Genomic DNA, 18,646 nt, shown 5'->3' on the forward strand with positions numbered 1-18,646 from the left:
ACTATATAGGACAGGCTAGCCTCAAACTTGTGGTCTTCCTGAGGGCTGGGATTGCAGGCATACACTACCATGCCCTGCTCTAAAATTTTGAGGTTGTCATTTAAGAAAACCCAGTCTGTGCTTTTCATGACCATGGTAAACTTCACTCACCCGATGACATCCCTGTAATGGAGTTACCGTAGCCTATGCACAACACAGGAGAGACCATGGAGCTCCAAGTAGGGATGCAGGCCCCTCTGTAGCTGTAATGATAGCTGGGACCCCTTCCATGTGCTATATGGACACACATCCATGGTGACACGATTAGTTACAATAAGATGTACCACCTGACAGAAGACACCATTGTTTTCACTCCTGTTTATTGACCCGTGAGAGCAATTACTCCTCATTCTGGAGCAGGACTGTTTATTGATCTTTATTGGCTTTTATAATAGAGTAAGTTATTTAAGATCATCCTCTTCCAGCATCCTTTGGAGTTTACTCATTCATAGGCAATAACTTGCTGGAGCACAAGAGAGAATTTAATCGATTATAATCCTGGAGCATCAGTGATCAGTATCTGTCTTGTTGGTTCACGCTTCAGTGACATGGTATGATGCCTTGAAAGTAAAAGTTAAACTCCCCAGGGGAACAAAGGGGACCAACTGAGAGGGGAGGGGACTGCAGAGACTGCTCAGTGTGCAGTGTGTGCTTTGGGAAAGTGCCCTTATGCTGCATACTGTTGTGCTCAAAAAATAAACACAGGGAAATCTAGCCAACCCCACAGTGTTTCCTGGAGACAGATCTGGAGTCCTGTAGCTTGTATAAAAATGCATATGGCTCAAGTTTATTCAGTTAGTATGTATTGAGTCCCTGCCTTGGGCCAAGCATTGGTATTAAACCCTAGGGATGAGTTGTTACACAGTCTAGCTCTGAAGGAGCCCAGTGTGATGGTAGAGAGGTAAAATATCAAGCGAAAGTGCAGGCTGGGGTTTTGCCCAAGGATGACTACTCCATATGGGGTGCATCATGCGCTTGCATGTGTGGCACCTGGGTCCAATCCCTAGACACACACACACACACACACACACACACACACACACACACAAACACATGTTCATGCATGCAAACATGAAGAATGCATACACACACAAACACTCATACGTGTGAGTGCATGTGTACTTGCTCTCTGTCTGTCTGTCTCTCTCACACACACACATGCACACGCACATGCATGCAAACATGAAGAATGCATACACACACAAACACTCATACGTGTGAGTGCATGTGTACTTGCTCTCTGTCTGTCTGTCTCTCTCACACACACACATGCACACGCACATGCATGCAAACATGAAGAATGCATGCATACATACATGCATCACACATGTACACACATGCACACACATGTACACACACATGAACACACACATGCACATACTGACATTTGAAAGACAGGGAGAAACAAGCCCAAGAGAGCCCAGAAAGGTGGGAACAAACACAACATGGGACAGCATCTGAGACCCCAAGGCACAGAACTGTAATTCAGGTGGGATCTGCAAAGACAGTGGCTTTGTTGTTCTGGCAAGGTACTAACTGAAAAGGTGAAATTACTGGAGGCATCAGCATGAAATATTTGGGTCAATAATGAGGATGAAAACTGTATTTCTGGGAGCATTCAAAGTCAGACGTGGGCGGCACAGACCTGTAATCCCGGCTATTTCGGAGACTGACACAAGAGGGTCACAAGTTTGAGGCCAGCCTGGGGTAGTTAGCATTTTGAAAATGATCATGAAAAGAGGTTGAGGATGCAGCTCAGTTGGCAGAGCGCCAGACTAGCATGCACAAGGCCCCGAGTTTGATGCCAGCACCCCATAAACAGGCATCAGTGGTGCATGCCTATCTGCCAGCACTCAGATAGCAGAGATAGGGCAGTCAAAGGTTCAAGGTTATCCTCAGTTACACAGTGAGTTTGAGGTTAGCCTGAATTCATGCGATTCTCTCTCAAAACAAAGTAAAAAGGACCCGTGGATGTGGTTCAGCAGTAGAGCACTTGTCTAATATATCCCAGGCCTCAATTTTAATCCCAGTGCCATAAAACAAATAGTATCTAAGAAGAGACCATGCCATCTGCTTTTATGAGAAGTCTGCAGTGGTTTGATAGCAGCTTAAGGATGGCGGAGATTATGAAAAGCAGCTTTGAAGCCACAAAAGGCTGCTTCTAGTCCACTCAGAGGAACAAACAGTGGAGCATCAATTCCGGAGGAAGAAGGCACAACAGGCCACGGGAATTCTCCGGGGATAAAGAGAGAGGAGGGGGATGAGCTCATGGGGCTCCACCTGAACTTCCCGCTGACAACACCCCTTCCTTTTGTCAGCAAACCCCTCCCTTCCCTCGGATCCGGATCCACTGTCTGTCCCGCAGGAGCTCTCTGCCTCTCAACCATGGGAAGCAGCTCGTCCACCCAGCACCACTTTGCGTTTCAGAATGCGGAGAAAGGTATGTGGCTTTTCTGGTACCCAAAGCCCTTGCTGTGTAGGGCGGAAACCCTTAGGATGGAAGGGTTTCCATTTCATTTGCTCTCAAGCGGCCGCTTAGAACTGGGCTGCTCCTTGGCGGTGACTACCAGAGCGCTCAGCACACCGGCTGAGCTGATGGAGTTAAGATGGTCCCAGCAGTCGCTCTTGTCTCCGGGTTTATCCAGTCTGCACACAAGCGGATAAAATGATGTTGGACAAAGAGAAAAGTGAAAAATGCTGTGTAGAGGGTCCATCGTGTGCCGGGGTCAGCAGGGAGGAAGAACTAACCCCTGGTCATGGAGCCGAGTGGTATAGACCTTCTTTAATGCCTCATAGTGTGGCGACCCACAACCATAACATTATTTCGTTGCTACTTCCTAGCTTTAGTTTTGCTACTGTATGGACTGTAATGTAAATATCTGTGTTTTCTGATGGCCCTAGGCTATGCCCGTGAAAGGGTCTTTTGACCCTCAGAGGGTTTGGGACTCATAGGTCTGAAGAGAACGAGGTGGAGAATTGAAGGAGTGGAACCGTGGAGACTGGCCGAAGCCAAGCCTTACAGGATTTTGTTTAGTTTGGGGTCCCCCCCCCTTTTTTTAAGACTTACTTATTTACTGTATCTGCATGGGTACAGAAGAGGGCATCGGATCCCAGTGTGGATGACTGTGAGCCACCCTGTGGTTGCTGAGACTTGAACTCAGCAAGCTGTGTTTGAGCAGCCAGTACTCTTAACCACTGAGCAGTCTCCCCAGGCCCCTCCAATGGGGTCCTTTTAAAGCAGAGACTCGCTGGGGATCTCTGGCTACCAGCAGCTTGCTATGGACCGAGCTGGTCTCAAACCTGACACACCTCTCTTACCTCTGCCTCTCAGGTGCTGGCACTATGGGCATGTACCACTACATCCAGCCTCCTGTAGGATTCTAAACTTTATTCCAAAGGCATGAAAGGATGAAAGAATTCAAAATAAGGAATTCTATAACAATATTTTTATTTCTTTGGAACACCCTTCTTTCTTGCATAGATGTGACCAAATTTCTTACAGGACAAATTTATTAGTATTACTATTATTGTTATTGTTATTATTATCATCATTATTGACAGGGTCTCACCATATGGCCCTGGCTGTCCTGGAACTCACTATGTAGATTAGGCTGTCCTTGAACTCAGAGATATATGCTTACCTTTGCCTTCCAAGTACTGGTATTAACACAGTCCTCAACGTAATTCTTAAAATGAGAATGTTGTCTACATTAGGGTTCATTCCTCTTGCGTGTGATGAAACACCATGGCCGAAGAATACTGGGAGGCAGGGGTTGTTCAGCTTACACTTCCATATCACAGTCATCATCAAAGGAAGTCAGGACAGGAACTCAAGCAGGGCAGGAACCCGGAGGCAGGAATTGATGCAGAAGCCATGAAGAAACACAGCTTACTGGCTTGCCCCTCATGGCTGGCTCAGCCTGCTCTTATAGAAGCCAGAACCAGCCCAGGGATGACCCCACCCACAGTGGGCTGGGCCCTCACTATTAATTACTAATTAAGAAAAACCCCTACAGGCTTGTCTACAGCTAGATCTTTATAGAGGCATTTTCTCAATTGAGGCTCCTTTCTCTCTGATGACTCTAGCTTGTGTCGAGTTGACATAAAACTAGCCAGGACATTAACATATACAAGACTGGGGTGCAGGAAACACTCATCACTTGTTGTGTGACATAAGGAGAGTGCCTGTTCTCCACTGAGTCTAATTCCTTGTCCAGATGAAGAATCTGAGGTAGAAGCGGATTTGTTGAAGCCACATAGTTTGGCAGGACAGTTCAGAGGTACCCAATCTCTTGGTATTCATTTTGTTGTCACATTGTGGAAACGTCACACACACACACACACACACACACACACACACACACACACACACACACACACACGCCCCTCGTGTTTCCAGCCCCATCTCACAGGCTTATATCTTCATCTGTTCTCAGCCTTCAAGGCAGCAGCCCTGATCCAGAGATGGTACCGACGCTACATGGCCCGCCTGGAGATGAGGCGGCGATGTACCTGGAACATCTTCCAGTCTATAGAGTATGCTGGACAGCAAGATCAGGTCAAGGTATGTGGTGATGACCACAGGGAGGGGGAACTGCCTGCTGGCCCTGGCAGATTGCCTGGTGTTTGAAGGTGCAGCGGGTGGGCCCACTCCTGGATTCTCTTTCCTTCCACAGCTCCATGAATTCTTCAGCTACCTTGTGGACCACTTCACTCCCAGCAGTCACCACGAGAGTGAGTATGAGTTGCGATGCTATGCTGTCCTAGCTTAATACTACAGTGTCGGCGTGGCAGGTTTACCGCGGGAGTGTAACTGGGAATCTGCGGAGAGTTTAAGATTGAGTCGCAAGGCTGGCACATGAATGGCTGAGTAAACTTTTAGCCAGGGCTCTCCTGTAAACGGCCCTGGAGACAAAGAGTTCACACGCAAGGAATTGGTTTACTAAGAAACACTGAAGGTAGAAGGAAGTGGAGAGAAATGAAAGGGGTGGAGAGATATGAGGGAAATAGGATAATAGATTGCTAGCCAGCAACTCCGGAGGCCTGAGAAATGGAAAGGACGGTGGTTGACTCCGTAGCCTTTCTGGTTCTGCTACCCATGATCCTCTGCGGTCCAGGAGGGCCTTTAGAGCCTGGCGGCTGGAGGAGGCTGCAGTGCTGGAGATGGTCCGAGCCTCTGCTGTGCCCACTGAACAAGATGAATGGCCTAGAATCCTTTCCTCGTTGGTTTTTCCCTGCTCTTCCTCTGCCTTAACAGGCCTCTGCACTTCGGAACTTCCTCTGACCGATCTTTTGATTTTTTTTTTAAATATTTATTTTAAATCACGTGTAAAAGTGTGTATGCACATGTGGATGCCCGTGTCTGAGGAGACCAGGAGAGGGCATCAGATCCCCTGGAACTGGAGTTAGAGGGCATTGTGAGATGCCAGATGTGGGCGCTCGGAATCAAACTCAATCTTCTGGAAAAGCAGCAAGCACTCCTAAAAGCAGAGACATTATCTCTCCATCTCCTGTTTCTGGTGTTTTGTCTTTAAAGTAAATATAGACCAACTCATGATTGTACAGACACAAACATAACCTTCCTCCTGTACCCCCTACTCATTGGACTTCAGTTTCTCTATCAAATCCTGGGTTGGAGCCGGTGTCCGACTGGCAGAGTCCCACAGCATTAAGGTCCCTCAAGTCTGTTCTTAAGCTGGCCTGCCTTTGTCCTGTGTGTCTGAACTAGGAGATTTCCTGAACCGAATGTTCACTGAGGAGAGATTCGCCCAGGATGTGGAGACAGAGGAGGGCGGCGATTTTGAATCCATAGAGGTGCCCGACAGCTACACGGGGCCACGCCTCTCCTTCCCCCTTCTTCCTGACCATGCCACTGCCTTGGTGGAAGCTTTCAGGCTGAGACAAGTAAGCTTAAGTGGGAACGTGGGTCCCTACCAACTTGTATTTATTAGGAAAGGCAGACCAAACAGCCCGGAAATGTAGCCAGTCTCCCATGGTGCAGCAGCCAGCTTCTAGGAGCGTATCCTTTGTAGTTTTGTTCGTTCAACCTGCAGGCAGCTCATGAAGAAGGCTGGGAGGCTCCCACCGATCTGGGCACGGAGGATTCAGCTGCCCTCTTGCAGCTGACATGTTAGTGGTGTAGGAAGTAATAAACTAAAAGGGTCAGTGTGCAGTAGCGCAGAAAGTGGGAGAGCTACAGAAGAGAGGGCAGGAGAGGAGGCAGTCTTACCGAGTCTTGGAAGGAGAGGTCTGAGCAAAGGTCAGGGTGCTGAGAGATACATCTGAGTTATCTGGGAACAGAGTGTTCGAGATAGAAAAGCGAGTGCAAAGGCACTGAGGCACGAACTCCGTGGACTGTCCAGGAACCTCAGAAAGGCCGCTGTGATTAGCAAGGAAGAATGCAGGGGATAAGTAAGAGGTGCTGGGGCAGAAACACGGGGATGAGACTCTGGCTTGCTCTTTTTTTTTCTTTTTTTCTTTTCTCTTTTCTTTTTTTCGGAGCTGGGGACCGAACCCAGGGCCTTGGGCTTCCTAGGCAAGCGCTCTACCACTGAGCTAAATCCCCAACCCCTGGCTTCCTCTTTAAAATCGTCACTGTGCTCAGACCCTACTGGTGCACACCTTTAATCTCAGTGTTTGAGAAGCTGAGGCAGGCAGCTCTCTCCGAGTTCAAGGTTAGCTAAGTCTAGATAGTGAGTCCCAGGACAGTCAGGGGTTCATAATGAGAACCTGTCTGGACGAATAATAAAATTATAGTGCTTGCTGAGTTGGGGGCGAGGGTGCAAGAGAATCAGGGAAACCTGTCAGTAGACAATGGTCCAAGCAAAACACTGTCTTGGCTTGAAACGCCCCAATGGCCAGTGCAGGGCTGATGAGAAGTTGTTCAGTTCTGTGAGGTACATAGATCATGGTCCTTCCACTCTCTGACAAGGTGAAAGCAGTGTGGGGGTTGGGATGCTGTTTCTCAGTAACAGCAGGATTAGTCCACACCATCAATGTATGTGCAGAAATTCATATATTGCTACTATTGCCATCATGCACTGCTTCCTAAGGGCAAAGAAAAAATTTATAGACTAGACAGGAAAGAGGAGGTGCAGCTCAAAGAGGAGGGAAGAAAAGTCAAAGTGAGAATAGAGTTGCATGAAGGCATGGAGAGGGTCTACAGTATACTGGGTTCCCTTTGGGGGTCTGGAATGACTGGATGTTTGTCAGCAGAAGTGGGGCCACCCGTGTTATTTTATTGCGCCCCAACCCTTCCTCCCAGTAGCAGCTCCATGCTCGCTACGTCTTGAATCTTTTGTATGAGACCAGAAGACACCTGGCCCAGCTGCCCAACATCAACCGAGTCTCTACCTGCTACAGCGAGGAGGTCACAGTGTGTGGTGAGTGCTGGTGGGAGCCACCTTCCCTGGGTAGACACAAATCGGAAAACCCTGCCTCAGGCGGGGTCGGGAGAAGGAGCTGAGCCTGAGGAAGACATGCTGGTCACATTGTCTCCCTTTCAGCAAACTGTTTCCGTATTTGTCACATTTATTTAAAGGAGACATGACTCAGAGAAGCAAGTTCATATTCCACATTGAGAACAGAATTACCACAACAGTCAACAACAACACAAAGGAACCCCAACTCTTTGACATTTCATTTCTTGGGACCTAAGCAAATTTCAAGGCTTACAGAGTTTTTATTTCCATCCACACACATGCCTGTCACATAGAGAACCATAGTGGCCAACCTTCTCCGTTTGCTCAGTGGAGAGAAGCCCACTCCCCAGCCTTGGGAGATGCCAGGAAGGGGTATGAACTGGTCCAACCGATGTGCCTTGTTCACCCGGCAAGCATCTGAAACTTAGAAGTCATCGTTTCCACTCCTGAAAAGGAGAATTCTTGTTAGATTTTGTAACTTCTTTTGAACAGTCTCCCAACACTAGTGGACAAGTGAGTGATAACTTCTCACTTAAGAGAGGTGAACTCCCCAGCTCTGGTCCCATCATTGTCCTGTATTATACTGCCTGGCCTTTGTTTGCTGCAGTAACAATGTAGCTAACTGACTGTTTGGGATCATCATAAACACAAAACAGTGTTTTCATCTATGGGAGGTGAGATAAAAGTGATTCTCTGAAGCGCAAGGCCCTGGGTTCGGTCCCCAGCTCTGAAAAAAAGAAAAAAGAAAAAAAAGTGATTCTCTGTAAACTAGTAACTGCTGCTTTCTAACCTCATTCCATTCTTCCAGGCACAGAATTCTTCTTGTTAAAGTATGGGTCAGTATGAACTAATATTCTTTTCTCTGTTAGGAGATCTACATGGCCAGTTGGATGACTTAATATTTATATTTTACAAGGTATGAACATCCAATTTGTTACTTTCTTGCTCTGAGGCTCAATTTAAAAGTTCAGATATAAGATATACCCTCCATTACACAATTTCTTTTTTTTTTTTTTTTTTTGGTTCTTTTTTTCGGAGCTGGGGACCGAACCCAGGGCCTTGCGCTTCCTAGGTAAGCGCTCTACCACTGAGCTAAATCCCCAGCCCCCATTACACAATTTCTAACCGTTGGTAGAACTCACAAAAAAGATTTATTTTTATCTTATATTTTTGTTTTGTTTTCCTGCATGAATTTTTGTATGCCACGTGCATGCAGTGCATGGAAGCCTGAAGAGGGCGAGGGATCCCCTAGAACTAGAGTTAACAGATGGTTATAAGCCTCCGTGTGGGTGTTGGGATCAAACCTGTGTCGGCTGCGAAACTGTGTCGGCTGCGAAACTGTGTGGGCTGCGAGAGAGCAGCCAGTGCTTTTAACCACTGAGCCATCTCCGCAGCCCCAGTTGCTTGGGTTTCTATACCTGTGTCTCCACGACAGCACGTGACCTAGAATCAGCTCTGCTTTCTATCCTGGTTTATTTTTGTAAAGTTTAGGCAAATCCGAAGGTTAGCGTGATAAGCAGTAGGAACCATTATTTAGTGATTGATTTTCTATGTTTTCCAAATAAAGAAGATTATCATGGAGGCATCCAAACTTCGTTTTTTATATCCGTATTAGCTTTAAGCAGAACACATAACAAAGTATGTATACAATATTTTAGTAGTACAATATAACTTTGTGTGTATACTGTATTTCCAAATTCATATATATATATATACACACACATATGTATATACATATATAAATATTCTCCTTTTAAAAAAGTTTTTTTTGGGGGGGGGTTGGGGATTTAGCTCAGTGGTAGAGCGCTTGCCTAGCAAGCACAAGGCCCTGGGTTCGGTTCCCAGCTCAAAAAAAAAAAAAGTTTTTTTTTTTTAAAAACACAATAAGGTCGCATGTAGAGAAGAATGGCCTCCTTCTAACTCACTGTGTAGCCAGACTGGCTTTGAACTCCTAATCCTTCCTGTTTCCATCTTCCAAGGGCTGGGTTTACAGATGTGTGCTATCAGGCCCAGCCTGGTCTTACCTTATCAAATCCCCATGTGGCAGTCGTTATGACTATTATTGTTATTGTCGTTACGAACCTGGAACTTAAAAGTGGCTTCCATGCCACAAGCCCAGCACCCTTTGGTTCACACCACATGGCTGTATACATCAACTGCCGATTTGATGAGCATCTCCCAACTTGAGCGTCTTTGGGAAGGACATACAGGACAATGGAATGCATTTTCCCTTTTTGCTGATATTTCCTATGTAGAGGAAGCCACAGGTCACAGGATTGGCTATGGCTCCGACCTAGCAGTCAGGTGTCTCCTGCTTTTAACCTAATGTTCTCTCCCCTCCCCCACTGTCTCTTTGTGGACTCTCGTCGGTCTGAAGAACGGTCTACCGTCACCAGAGAGAGCATACGTGTTCAACGGTGACTTCGTGGATCGAGGCAAGGACTCTGTAGAGGTCCTGATGGTTCTGTTTGCCTTCATGTTGGTGTACCCCAAAGAGTTTCATCTTAACAGAGGAAACCATGAGGACCATCTAGTGAACTTACGGTACAAGCCCAGACACGCCGGATGCTGGGTGCTTCCTCTAGTGTCCCTTGCTTTAGTTGTCTTTCAAACACAGTTTTCCTAGAGCTAGGGTTGCTCAGTGGCAGAGTACGTGTCTAGCACACACAAGGGCCTGGCTGGGTTCAAGTATAAGTAAAAATATAAGTTTTCTAATTTCTGAAGGAGCACACAGTATATAATACTTTTAAAGATTTTTTTAAAATTCCTGGTTATTTTACTATTGTAATAAGAACATTATTACATTTTTACTTATTAATATTTTTTATCTTGTAAACAATAAGGATTTGCACAGAGAAAGTAGCAATTCTAGGTAAACAGAAAGGAGAGAATTTGAATGCCCCCTCATTTCTTTACCCAGAAATGAAATTGTAAACTTCTTGATTCTTTCTATCTCTTTTCTGCATATTCTAAGGGCACAAAGCTAGAATAAGCATTTTTATGAAATGTGACCGCTCCGTGACCTCTGTCACTAAACGCATCTTCCTGTGTGCTTTGCCTCTGTGTCCAGATACGGCTTCACCAAGGAAGTGATGCATAAATACAAGGTGAGCCCCTTCCAAAATCCGGCGCTCCCTCCCATCAGACAGTTCAGTGAAGCTGAGTATCTTGTCGGTATCGTTTATTTAGATACATGGGAAGAAAATCCTAAGGACGCTTCAAGATGTCTTCTGCTGGCTTCCACTGGCCACTCTGGTTGATGAGAAAGTCCTTGTTCTTCATGGCGGGGTCTCAGACAAGACGGACCTGGAACTTCTGGCTAAACTAGATAGGCACAAGGTACTGATTCATGAGCTAATACGAATCTCACCTTCTGTCTAGTTTCACTGTGAAATAGAAGTCACGGTGCACACTGACTGGTGAGAATTGGGGGAAAGGACTGAGGGTTCCCAGTTGGCCTAAGGGAGCAAGTGTGCTGTAATCCATTAGCAATGTCTGCCACGGACACACAAGAGGCGGTTGGCTACTAGTGCTGCATTTTTGCTATCCTTTATCTAGATAATTGTCATCACTGCGCCTTAGCACCATTTCCCAAAGAGCCCCTACTTCCCAAATAATTCATATGTGAATTGTCTTTATCTAAATTCAACCCTTGTGTGTTCTGCTTTCTTGCTATGTGCAAAGTCAATACTAAGGAGATGTGAAAATGATCCAGAGACCGTGTCTGTGTGCTGCTGGCAGAGGTGTTGGAGAGTGAGACATGGAATGGAGTATAGCCCATGAAAAATAACTTTCTATTGTTGTTGGAAATAGAGACCTGGCAAACCAAGGCTTCCTTTTATATTAGACTCTTGACTTTTCACGGTAGCCCCATGCATCTCCCCTCCAACTGTCCCATGTGGCTACCTCTGCTAAAACGTTCTCTATGGCTCTTTCCTGAAGCTTCAACGACACGGAACATGTTACTACAAGCCAAGCTGCCCCAGTGCTGAGTGACCCCCAATGACTATGAATGCACCCAACGGCAGTTTTAGAATCAGGACCAGCTTTGAGGCTTGCAGTTTTCAGTTACCAGGTGACATGGCAACTCAGTGCTGTGACATTATTGAGGGGATCGCCTAGGCTATCACCTCCAAGCCTCAATCTGTACTGCCAAGAAAGGGTGCTACTGTACCCAGGTTCTGCACACTAGGGAGGAAGAGGAAAGGAATGGTGTTCTTGTCCCTTCCAAACAATGCAGGACTCCATGAGTCTCCACTTTCGCCCACCTCTTCAGACTGTGATTACATTTGAAGGGAGGCTGGAAACGAGGCGTATGTGTTTGGCCATCCTATGAGAAAGAATTGGAAGACAGTGTTTGCCACAAACGTATTCCAATTGGAAGTGTTACCTGGGTTGGGAAAGCCTGGCCTGAGTAGTGAGAGAGAAAGGGATAAAAATCCTGTTTCTGTGGCTTAGAGTTTGTGACCTCAGACAATCTAATATGGCTTTAGACTTAACTTGTACAGTGGGGATATGAATAAACTCTATTATCCGCACTGGGAAGATTAAATGTGAATATGTCAAATGTGTTACCCATGCCTTATGCAATCACACTCACATTTGGCTGAGATGACACAGAGGTGCAAAGGGCTACGTTTAACGCTCATGTCTTCCTGGTGTGAATGAGTTTCTATAGCAACATCACAGAGTCGTAGGAACTTGGAATTCTCTGCCACCAGGCTCATGATCCAAGGTGGCTGCTTGAGTTCCAGGCCTCAGGACCACATTCCAGCCAATCAAAAAGGATAGAAGAAAGCTACATTCTTTTCTTTTATGGACATCTTTTCCAATCTAGTTGGCAAGAATTTGTTCAAATGGTTACAATTACCTGAAAGTTTGCAAACACAGTCTGTATCCCTAGGAGAATGCTCATTACTAAGGACTAGAGACATACACACACACACACACACACACACACACACACACACACACACACACACCACAGAGTGAGAGAGAGAGAGAGAGAGAGAGAGAGAGAGACAGACAGACAGACAGACAGACAGACAGACAGGGACAGAGAGTCAGAGAGACAGGAAGACAGGGATAGATTAGGGTGGCAACCCCGAGTTAGCTTATAATGCTGGCTTCCCAAATTTCTGTACACACTCTTCCCCTGACACACAGAACCAAGCTCAGGGCACAGGGCTGCACCGGCTCACTCAGTGCTTACCCTACCCCAGAGTCCAAGGTTTCCGTACTCAGGTTCCACCTATCAGGGTTGGGTGTGGCTTCCTGTGATTTCAGTGGCCAGGGACAAGTTACACATCCCTGTATCCCTGTGCTCAAACTCTACGCTCTCAGAGGAACAGGGTGAGGTTTTTGGCAGATGCTGGAGAGAGAGCTCCGTGTACTCACTGCCCCACTCTCTGCTTCTGGACACCTCAGCCTTTCACATTGGTTTTTTATTTGTTTGTTATGTTTTGTTTTTTAATTCAGGGGTGGTCTAGAACTCACTGTGTCGTCAAGGCTGGCCTTGAACTTGTGATCCTCACCATTGTGCTGGGATTACAAGTGCGTACCACCATGCCCAGCTTCAGCCTTAAAGTCACAGGTTTCCTTGTGGTATTTGCACATGTACTTAGGGGTGGTTGGTGTTTAACGACCTTTATGGGGTGTGGGTGCCTGCGTAGCCACTAGATGGCAGACATTGGATCCCTGGGAACTGGAATTACAGGTGGTTGTGAGCTGCCGGTTGTGAGTGCTGGGAACAGAACTCTGGGCTTATATGAGAGCAGCAAGTGCTGTTAATTCGTAGCTGCTGCCTAGTCAGCCTCCACAATTTTTTTTCCCCAAAACAGGGTTTCTCTGCATAGCCTTGGCTGGAACTCACTCTGCAGTCCAGGCTAACCTCAAACTCAGAAATATACCTGCCTCTTCCTCCCCAGTGCTAGGTAAAGGGTATACCATTACCACCCAGCTCACACTTAATTTTTAAAGTAATATTTTTTTCTTTATTTTTAAAATCTGTTTGATTGTTTTGCCTGCATGTGTGTATGTGCACCACGTGGTGCCTGCAGAGGTCGGATGAGGGCATCGGACTGGAACTCGTGTTTCAGATGATTATGAGCTGCCGTTTGGGTGCTGGGAATTGAACCCGGGTCCATTACAAGAGCAGCAAATGCTCTTAACCACGGATCCATCTCTCTAGCCCCTATACTTTATCCTAGTTGGCCCCCTCACCCATCTTCATCTTTCTGCATCATCCTGCCCCCACCCCTACTTATAGTCGTGAGAGTGTAGGGTCCTAAAACCTAAAGCTAGTCTGTTTCCCTTGTTAAATCTGCATGTTGCCTGGCACCTGATTTTTTTTTTAAAGCTTGATGTTTCACAAACTTTGAGCTCAAACCTTCTGTTCAGCTGCATTTCCATCTGGAGGTAAAGACAGCACGCTATAGGAGAGCCAATTACCTCATCGGGAGACCTGTATGTAGTTGTGAAAGCAGAGAAGTGGGAGGGACTTTGGAGAGAGCACAAAGCACGGTTTCCTTTCGTGGATTAGGACGCGCTAACTTCTTAACATTTAGTTGGCAAAGCATTGTGGCACTGGCCCAGCAGTTTATATAAACCTTAGGGAAGAGCGCAAAGAGGCGGAGCTCCAGTCAGACTAACTGAGACCACTGCGGGAAGGGAAGAGTCTTGGTATCTCTGTGCCTCAGACTCATTGGCTGTCTGTAAATGATGATGCTCTCTCATAGAGCTGGTGAGAAAGTAGGCTGACAAGTTGTGCATCATAGCACCTCGTCAGAAAGGCTCAGTTCACCAGCAACCGAAGCCTCTTTAAGAATCAAAATTAGACAGAGACTGAAGGAACTCCCATTCAGAGCCTGCCCCACATGTGGCCCATACATATACAGCCACCCAATTAGACAAGATTGATGAAGCAAAGAAGTGCAGACTGACAGGAGCCGGATGTAGATCTCTCCTGAGAGACACAGCCAGAATACAGCAAATACAGAGGCGAATGCCAGCAGCACACCACTGAACTGAGAATAGGACCCCCGTTGAAGGAATCAGAGAAAGAACTGGAAGAGCTTGAAGGGGCTCGAGACCCCATATGTACAACAATGCCAAGCAACCAGAGCTTCCAGGGACTAAGCCACTACCTAAAGACTATACATGGACTGACCCTGGACTCTGACCCCATAGGTAGCAATGAATATCCTAGTAAGAGCACCAGTGGAAGGGGAAGCCCTGGGTCCTGCTAAGACTGAACCCCCAGTGAACTAGACTGTTGGGGGGATGGTTGGGAGGGGAACACCCATAAGGAAGGGGAGGGGGGAGGGGGATGTTTGCCCGGAAACCAAAGAATTATTATTACGTATTAAATAAATTAAAAAAAAAGAATCAAAATTAGAGAATCAGAGCTAGAAGTGGGTGATGGAATCCTTAAAGCTAACTGAGAGGTGACAGGGGTGTCAGTGGCGCGAGTCTTTAGTAAGGAAGGACTGGCTAGGAACCAGGTGATCTCAGCTTCTCTCTCCCAACTGCTAGGAAATGATCTAGTAGTGCCTGTCCCACTTTGGTACAGCCTTATGTCCCTACGCAGTGTGGACTCTTTCCAAGACACAATCACCTCGCTGGCCCTCTCTAAGACCTTTCTTTGTTCTTGTCCTAAGCCAGTCCACCCCTGAGTGGCTCTTCTTTGTACCTCACGGTTCCTGGCTCTGTTTGCGGGACGGGGAGGGGGGCATTTTGTGCGCATGCCTGGTCTTGCAAAGATGGCCTCCTCAGCTTTCCTTGTAGCCCTCAGTCCCAAGCATGGCTGTTATCTTTGTGTTCATTGCCACGCAGTTCGGTGCTAGATTCCTGTCTTTCCCGAGAACAGAATGTTTGGTGTTTATTTTTCACCACGATGAGCCGGTGGGGTTCTAGCCGAAAAGGGCCCCCGCTTCCTCTCTCCTGTCCTTCTGCAACAAGTCACGGGTATCAAGCATTTCCCATTACCTGTCTGCTTTTTCCTATTCTACACACCCGCCTAGCAATCCATGCGATCCAGGACTTCCAGCAGATGGCGCCAAAACCCGCATAGAATGGGGTTTTCTGTTTCGTTTTTTTCTGTCAGAACCATGGTCTCCCTGACCATGTTTCATGCCTAGGTCCCGACTTTGCATCGTTACTGTTCCACTTGTGGGTAATTTTAGGCAAAAGAGGGATCTTTAAAAAAGGCAGGATAATGCTGCGACTGTCCATCAGAAAACGTAGGTTGCATAACGATGCAGGACAGTGTATATACAGCGTGGATGCGCGACTCAGGAGTGACCCACTTAGCACACAATTTTTCCATTGGAGATACAAAATGTTATTATGCGTCTTGCAAAAATATGTTAAATGTAATTTAAACACGAAATACTACAAAAAAGATATAAGCCCACCAGGTGCTGGTTTGAATGGGGTGGCGATGTGGAATTGCTATGCAAAGTGCCATCAAGCTTCGCGCTTGTGTTAGCTCTAGAAAACTGCACAGAGCAGCATTGTCTGTGAACTCCAAGGTTTAGGACTGACGTGGATGCAGAGCTGTAGTCTAAAAAGACTAACCACTTCATTCTTGCAACTCTGTGCCGCGCGCGTGTCTGTCTGTCTATTTATTTGTTTGTTTGTTGTTTGTTTATTTGACACATTTAGATTGTTTCTACCATGCGATGCAAAACAAGAAAGGAAAGTGAGAATCTGGAGGAGCAGAAGAGAAAAGATAACCAGACAAGCTCTGCACAGAAACCGACTCCGTGGTTTCTTCCTCAGAGCCGCTCTCTTCCCTCTTCGCCTTTTCACCTGGGCTCTGGGTTTAAGGCCTACAAAGCCTGCAGGTCCTGCAGCATCCCCTGTGGCTCGGCTGTCAGCAAAGAGCTGTCCCGGCAGGGGCAGGTGCGGCGCTCCATGGACCTGGAGCTGGAACTGTGCCGGCAGCAAGCCGGCTTCCTGGGGATCCGAGAGAAGAGGGAGTCTTTGCCCTTGGCCGACTGTGATGCTGATGCAGGAGGGATGCTGAAGCCCACTCCTGAGGAGTGGAAGCAGGTGAGTGTGGCCGGGTGCTGCTTCTGAGATTTTTGCCTGGCATAGGGGAGCAAACAGATCAAAAGTCCTGTATAATGCAAGTGGTTTCCTGAGGCCCCGCTTTCTATCAGGAATTAGCCCTAGAAAGACTTTAATTTTTGTCTAACAACTCATGCTAATGTCTTGTAATGACTGGGAGAGGCTGCTGGAGACCGCTGCCCAAGAATGCCTGTTCCAGGACATGGCGTCAGCTGAGGATGAGGTTAGACACCACACAGTGAATACTTTTTCCATGCAGCAAGCTGGCTGCTCCAGCACAAGACCGAGAGAACCAGTCAGGAGCTTCTGTCCTCTGTTCAGAAAAATATGGGCTTCCCCAGATCTCTAGAACGGTCATTTACCATACCCAGCTGCTGTTCAGTTAGGGTTTCTCCTGCTGCTGTGAAACACCAGGACCAAAATTAACGTGAGAGGAAAGGGAAAGGGTTTATTTTGCCTACACTTCCACATCATAGTCTGTCACAGAAGGAAGTCAGGGCAGGAAGTCAAGCTGGGCAGCAACCTGGAGGCAGGAGCTGATGGGGAGGCCATGGGTGGGTGGGGATGGGGCTGCTTACTGACCTGCTTTCAATGGAATAATCAGTCTGTTTCCTAGTGTTCCCCAGGACTACCTGTCCAGGGGAAGTGTCAATCCCTGTGGGATGTGTCCACCCTTAGGGATTGTTAATCAAGACGGATTTGCCTAGTAACCAGTCCTATTGATACATTTCCTCAACTGTGGTTCCCTCCTCTCAGAGAACTCTAGCTTGGGTCAGGTTGACATAAAAATACAGGTACATCTGGTAACCATTGGAGACGATGTTGGTGGTTTGGGGGCAGTTACAGAATACAAAAAGTTGATGGTGTTGTCCTTTGTCATCTATGAAAATGGCAGTTTCGTAAGGTTCATCCCACACAGAAAAGAATTCAGGCTGTTTTAAGAGCTAAAGTGGGGAGAAGAAGCCACTGGCTGGATAAGGGAGGGTAAGAAACACACGTCACATTCTTCCAGAGTTATTGATCTGGGCTTGAAGACCAACTTACACTTGAAGCTTACAATGAAGGTCTTTTCTTTTTGCAACATGTGACCCACTAATGTGCAGATACTTATAGACCAAAAGTACATTCAGAAGGTATTCTATATCATCAGCCCAAATCTGTAGTACCAGCACCTTCACTGTGTCAGTCCGTGATGCTCACCTGAGTTTGGACAAGAGGGTAGAGCCGGAACTTCTTCCTCTCAAGGTGGTCGTGTTCAGTGTTTTAAACAGCACAAAAAAGCAAACATTACATTACCAGGTCTTTGAAGAATTGGGAAAATAAAAGCAATTAAGACATAGTTCCTTTATTTCTGTCTGTATTTTCTTCTCTCTCTCTCTCTCTCTCTCTCTCTCAAGAAGTCTATGTAGGAATCAGGGATTGCATCACACAGAAGAAAAAATGGGAATAGCAATCTGAGGAGGGCAACTTGCATGCCCTGAGTAGGATAACGGTGGGCATAGGGGGGATCTGCCCCTCCCCTGCATTCAAGGCCTTGAGCACACTCTGTGGGTTGTGTCTAGCAGAGAGGGCATCCTGAGTCTTTTCATTGTGATTTAAACTTACAAAGCCATGGGGATGTGAAGCAGAAACACTGGCCATTTTCAGGATCTCTGTCTTCATTTTGGAACCGGGGCCCATACAGGGCAGGCTCTGACTGAGGGTATCAGCCCTGGGCACGACTGTTGCCTGAGCAACATGACCTCTGACCCATGTTGACCTTTCACTTAAAATTTACCAAGAGACCAGGTGTGTGCGTGCCAGCCAATAGGCGCATACACTCATTAGTGAAATAGAACACTTGTAAGCTGCACGCCTGTGATCCCCTTCCTTGGGAAGCAGAGGCAGGGGGATCAATTGTTCAGAGCCATTCTCAGCCTGGGCTACACAAGACCCTGCCTCAAAACAAGAAATCTGCAGCACTTGGGAGGCTGAGGTAGGAGGGTCACTGTGAGTTCAAGGATAGCCTGGCTTGCTTGGAAAGACCCTGTCTCAAAACAAACAAAGAAACCACCCAAACAAAATTCTAAACAATAAAAGGATGTGTAAATCTTTTTAAATTCAGCCTTCAACAT

The 18,646-nt window shown here is 46.8% G+C and overlaps 1 protein-coding gene and 1 long non-coding RNA gene across 6 annotated transcripts in view; one reads left to right on the plus strand and one right to left on the minus strand.

The window, feature by feature from the left end:
* The window catches only part of Ppef2 (protein phosphatase with EF-hand domain 2), a 34,198-nt gene that overhangs the window by 5,050 nt on the left and 10,502 nt on the right, over positions 1 to 18,646 (plus strand). Inside the window, exons 2-11 of one of the 3 annotated variants that reach the window (NM_001107210.2) lie at positions 2,358 to 2,479; positions 4,476 to 4,603; positions 4,716 to 4,773; positions 5,768 to 5,943; positions 7,307 to 7,421; positions 8,330 to 8,376; positions 9,838 to 10,004; positions 10,531 to 10,567; positions 10,650 to 10,799; positions 16,125 to 16,514. In NM_001107210.2, coding sequence (NP_001100680.1) covers positions 2,425 to 2,479; positions 4,476 to 4,603; positions 4,716 to 4,773; positions 5,768 to 5,943; positions 7,307 to 7,421; positions 8,330 to 8,376; positions 9,838 to 10,004; positions 10,531 to 10,567; positions 10,650 to 10,799; positions 16,125 to 16,514 — 1,323 coding nt within the window. In that variant the 5' untranslated portion in view covers positions 2,358 to 2,424. Of the gene's footprint in view, positions 1 to 2,299; positions 2,480 to 4,475; positions 4,604 to 4,715; positions 4,774 to 5,767; positions 5,944 to 7,306; positions 7,422 to 8,329; positions 8,377 to 9,837; positions 10,005 to 10,434; positions 10,568 to 10,649; positions 10,800 to 16,124; positions 16,515 to 18,646 lie in introns of those variants that run through there. The other 2 variants (XM_039091867.2, XM_039091868.2) reach the window with 2 other exon arrangements.
* Positions 7,701 to 12,221, minus strand: LOC120096576 (uncharacterized). 3 transcript variants are annotated; one of them, XR_005493168.2, is made up of 3 exons: positions 12,061 to 12,173; positions 9,543 to 9,707; positions 7,701 to 7,906 (listed from the first exon to the last, which is right to left on the minus strand). It is a non-coding gene; the product is annotated as an uncharacterized LOC120096576 (long non-coding RNA). The 3 variants fall into 3 exon arrangements; XR_005493169.2 differs by lacking the exons at positions 7,701 to 7,906; positions 9,543 to 9,707 and adding exons at positions 10,627 to 10,784; positions 11,729 to 11,790 and having other exon boundaries at positions 12,061 to 12,140; XR_010057676.1 differs by lacking the exons at positions 7,701 to 7,906; positions 9,543 to 9,707 and adding an exon at positions 10,627 to 10,784 and having other exon boundaries at positions 12,061 to 12,221.

Source organism: Rattus norvegicus, chromosome 14, assembly GCF_036323735.1.
Source record: "Rattus norvegicus strain BN/NHsdMcwi chromosome 14, GRCr8, whole genome shotgun sequence".
NCBI lineage: Eukaryota > Metazoa > Chordata > Mammalia > Rodentia > Muridae > Rattus > Rattus norvegicus.